This window comes from Salvelinus alpinus, chromosome 30 (assembly GCF_045679555.1).
Source record: "Salvelinus alpinus chromosome 30, SLU_Salpinus.1, whole genome shotgun sequence".
Classification (NCBI taxonomy): Eukaryota; Metazoa; Chordata; class Actinopteri; order Salmoniformes; family Salmonidae; genus Salvelinus; species Salvelinus alpinus.
The window spans coordinates 7,438,177-7,442,410 of record NC_092115.1 but is presented as its reverse complement, the minus strand read 5'-3'; the positions used below and the strand labels follow the sequence as shown (position 1 = coordinate 7,442,410).

Below are 4,234 nucleotides of genomic sequence, written 5' to 3'. Positions count from 1 at the left end.
GTCAGTTGTAGACATTCCTGCAGTAGGCAACCTGATCCTCCTTAAGGTCTCAGAATAGTCTAGAACAATCAATGGTAAAAGAATAAGGAGTGTGGTGCTCCTCGAAGTGGGTGGGACTAGAGAGACACAGACACACGGAGGTCTCACATCCAATCCATTTCCTTTACCAGAGTGGTCCATAATTAACTTTTGCTTGGTTGGCACTTCCAACCAGATATAAGGAGGCTGAGGCCCCAGCATTCATAAGTCAGATAGATACCTTCTTCCTCTGTGGTAAGACTCTCTCCACTTCCTTAGTGTGTACATACAGTCTCATATTTTCACTCAGCATCTAAGGCAGTAGCTAACGGCATTGTTTGAATTCTGCATTTTGTTCTTTACATGTCTTTTGTATGATTTTACAATATGCAATCAAGTGGCATTGATTTAAATTGTTTTAGTTTACATGTGTTTTACTTAAATTGTAAAGTATAACTTTCATTCACAGTCAAATGTGGTATTTCTGCACTCTTTTTGTAAATTGAGGTGGTGGTCTAGAATGTAACTGGGTTTTCAGGGCTATTTATTAGAATCCTTGAGAGAATGTAAAGTGAATTGAAACTAGGTAAATTAAAGTGTATGGTTGCACCTGTAGTTGAATAGGACATGGCTGTAATGATGGAGTTGACTGATGCCGTTCAAAATGTTTCTTACCCTTCAGAGGCTAAATTACAAGGCTTTAGACTTGTGCGTATTCACAACACCCTAATGTTTCACAGGGTCCTCCAAGACGTACAAATACATCTGTAGGAGGGGAAAAAAGAAGGTGAGACATGGTTTGTCTTCACATAAAAAGTGATGAAAATATTCTGTGTGAGATACAGTACCGCTCACTCTCTTGACTGTGGAGGAAGCACCACAGAGTCAATCATGTTTCTTGTTTCATCTCTTTCCTAGTGAACCGTCAACATGAGTACGGACGCGGAGATGAAAATCTACGGCAAAGCTGCCTTGTACCTTCGTAAACCCGAGAGGGAGAGGATTGAGGCACAAGCCGCACCCTTTGATTCAAAGAACGCCTGCTATGTGACAGATGTCAAGGAGCTGTACCTTAAGGGTTTGATCACTGGCAGGACAGAGGGGAAGTGTACTGTCAAGGTCAAAAATCCTGACGGCACTACAATGGTAAGTCTTGTCTGAAAAGTATTGAAGTAAAAAAATTATCAAAAACATTCCATAAGCCAATATGAAAATAGTAACAAAAATAGATTAAGAAGCATTTCTTTGTTCTTTTTTAAGCAGAATATAACCCTCAAACAAAACACTTGTATTGCGGCTATTTAAAATTGGCATGAAATTATTGATAATGACAAGTCAAGAATCACATGTATTTGTCAGTGGGTGATAACAAAGTAGTTTGATTAAATGTGGGTATTTTAATCAGCAAAAAGCATTGAGTCATGTCCAGTTTGATCCATGTGTAATCTATATTTCTGACTGTTTCAGGATAAAGAGTTCAAAGAAGCAGACATCTACCAGATGAACCCCCCGAAGTACGACAAGATTGAGGACATGGCCATGATGACCTACCTGAATGAAGCCTCTGTGTTGTATAACCTCAAAGAGCGTTATGCAGCATGGATGATCTATGTAAGAAACCTGCATAAACATACACACTGTAAATTAACCTAATAAATACACACAAACAGTACTACACATAAATGAACAGTAGAAACCAAAACATACCAATACAGTAGACCCACATTAGTATACCATAGTACACCCACATCCTCACATAAATATAGGTAAAAGTCAATCTGACTTTGCTAATCGCCCAATTGAATCCCTTTCATCCAGACCTACTCTGGGCTCTTCTGTGCCACGGTGAACCCCTACAAGTGGCTCCCCGTGTACGACGAAGAGGTTGTCAACGCCTACAGAGGGAAGAAGAGGATGGAGGCTCCACCCCATATCTTCTCCGTCTCTGACAACGCCTTCCAGTTCATGATGATTGGTACGAGCTCTCATGGAGATATGGATGGATGGATGGATGGATGGATGGATGGATGGATGGAATCTACTGTCTTCTAGTCTAAATTAGAACAGTCTGCTGGGAATCTCTCATTTCACTATCCTTGAATGGAAAATATTCCAAAATGAAATTCATGATGATGCTTATGAATACAATGATGTACTCCTAATGTTGATTGATTATAATAAGCTACATGTTTTTTGGTTCCAGATAAGGAGAACCAGTCCGTCCTGATTACGTAAGTTGTTTTCTAGAATTTCACTTGAGAAAGTGTTTCTATTCTGATATGTCGTGTGACTTGGGTGTGATGAAAATATTCTGAACAAAAATATAAATGCAACATGTAAAGTGTTGGTCTAATATTAAGAATGGGACCAAATTGGCATATTAAGAAGCTGATTAAACAATATTATCATTACACAGGTGCATCTTGCGCTGGGGACAATAAAAATGTGCAGTTTTTTCACACACCAGTTTTGTCACATTGTCACAGATGTTTTGAGGGAACCTGCAATTGGCATTTTGACTGCAGGAATGTCCATCAGAGCTGTTGCCAGATAATTTAATGTTCATTTCTCTACCATAAGTCTCCAACATCGTTTGTAGAGAATTTGGCAGTATGTCCAACCGGTTTCACAAGCGCAGACCACGTGTAACCACGCCAGCCCAGGACCGCCTCATCCGGCTTCTTCACTAGCAGGATCTTCTGAGACCAGCTGAGGAAACTAAGGAGTATTTCTGTCTGTTAAAAAGTCCTTTTGTGGGGAAAAACTCATTTTGATTGGCTTGGCCTGGCTCCCCAGTGGGTGGGCCTGCCTCCCAAGTGGTTGGGCCTATGCCCTCCAAGGCCCACCCATGGCTGCGCCCCTGCCCAGTCCTGTGAAATCGATAGATTAGGGTCTAATTCATCTATTTAAATTTACTGATTTCTTACATGAACTGTAACTCAGTAAAATCATTGAAATTGTTCCATGGTGCGTTAATATTTTTGTTCAGTGTACATTACATTATGAACAGATTAGGTTGTGCGTTATAATGAGCCAATGAGTGGAAATATTTAGTTAATAATTGACTTTTGTTAGAAAACAGGTGAACAGTGTATTTGTCAATGCAGATTAGCAAAAACAAATCTGACACTTAAACCCATCTGTCATATAAACCAGCGGAGAATCCGGTGCAGGAAAGACTGTCAACACCAAGCGTGTCATCCAGTACTTCGCCACCATTGCAGTTTCTGGTGTCAAGAAGGAAGTAGACCCCACCAAAATGCAGGTTGGTTGTGCTTTTATAACATATTTCAGTTTGGTGTGCTGTGTAAACTTTGTTTTTCAAGCGGTGAATACTGTTTTAAGAAAAGTGTTTGCTAGTTTCTGAGCAACTTGTGTTTGTCTCAATCAGGGGTCTCTTGAGGATCAGATCATTGCAGCTAACCCTCTGCTGGAGTCTTACGGTAATGCCAAGACAGTGAGGAACGACAACTCGTCTCGCTTCGTAAGTATGAAGAATTTACTGTGGAAGTTACCTTATATTGGGTGGGAAAACGTCAGTAGTTCACGATAGTTGTATCATCAGCTTTCCAACAAACTGGTCTATCAAAGTAAAATGCTAGATGTATTTAGTTGACCTATTTCTATACGCCATGCTGTACTACAGGGTAAATTCATCAGGATTCACTTCCAAGGAGGCAAACTGGCTAAAGCTGATATTGAGACCTGTGAGTTGGTTTTCCTTGTTTCTAAATGCTTTCCTTAAATCAAACAGAATATTTGTTGGAAAATGAATCATCAAATGTAATGTTCTTATGTTCTCTCTCTCTTTTTCTTTACTTCTCTCTGTGTCTCTTTTTCTCTCTCTCTCTGTCTCACTCTCTCTCTCTCTCTCTCTTTTTCTCTCCTCTCTGTGTCACACTCTCTCTCTCTCTTTTTCTCTTCTCTCTGTGTCACACTCTCTCTCTCTCTCTCTCTTTCTCTCCTCTCTGTGTCAAACTCTCTCTCTCTCTCTCTCTCTCTCTCTCTCTCTTTTTCTCTCCTCTCTGTGTCACACACTCTCTCTCTCTCTCTCTCTCTCTCTCTCTCTCTCTCTCTCTCTCTCTCTCTCTCTCTCTCTCTCTCTCTCTCTCTCTCTCTCTCGCCATATCTCTCTCTGTCTCACTCTCTCTCTCTCTCTCTCTTTTTCTCTCCTCTCTGTGTCACACTCTCTCTCTCTCTTTTTCTCTTCTCTCTG

The 4,234-nt window shown here is 40.5% G+C and overlaps 1 protein-coding gene across 1 annotated transcript in view; it reads left to right on the top strand.

The window, feature by feature from the left end:
- Window positions 1-249: 249 nt before the first annotated feature.
- Window positions 250-4,234, top strand: part of LOC139559598 (myosin heavy chain, fast skeletal muscle-like) — a 25,457-nt gene continuing 21,472 nt past the window's right edge. The window contains exons 1-9 of the mRNA XM_071375729.1: window positions 250-273; window positions 759-805; window positions 937-1,164; window positions 1,486-1,629; window positions 1,837-1,993; window positions 2,222-2,249; window positions 3,175-3,283; window positions 3,410-3,502; window positions 3,665-3,725. Of these exons, the coding sequence (XP_071231830.1) occupies window positions 949-1,164; window positions 1,486-1,629; window positions 1,837-1,993; window positions 2,222-2,249; window positions 3,175-3,283; window positions 3,410-3,502; window positions 3,665-3,725 (808 nt within the window). The 5' untranslated portion in view covers window positions 250-273; window positions 759-805; window positions 937-948. The remainder of the gene's footprint in view (window positions 274-758; window positions 806-936; window positions 1,165-1,485; window positions 1,630-1,836; window positions 1,994-2,221; window positions 2,250-3,174; window positions 3,284-3,409; window positions 3,503-3,664; window positions 3,726-4,234) is intronic.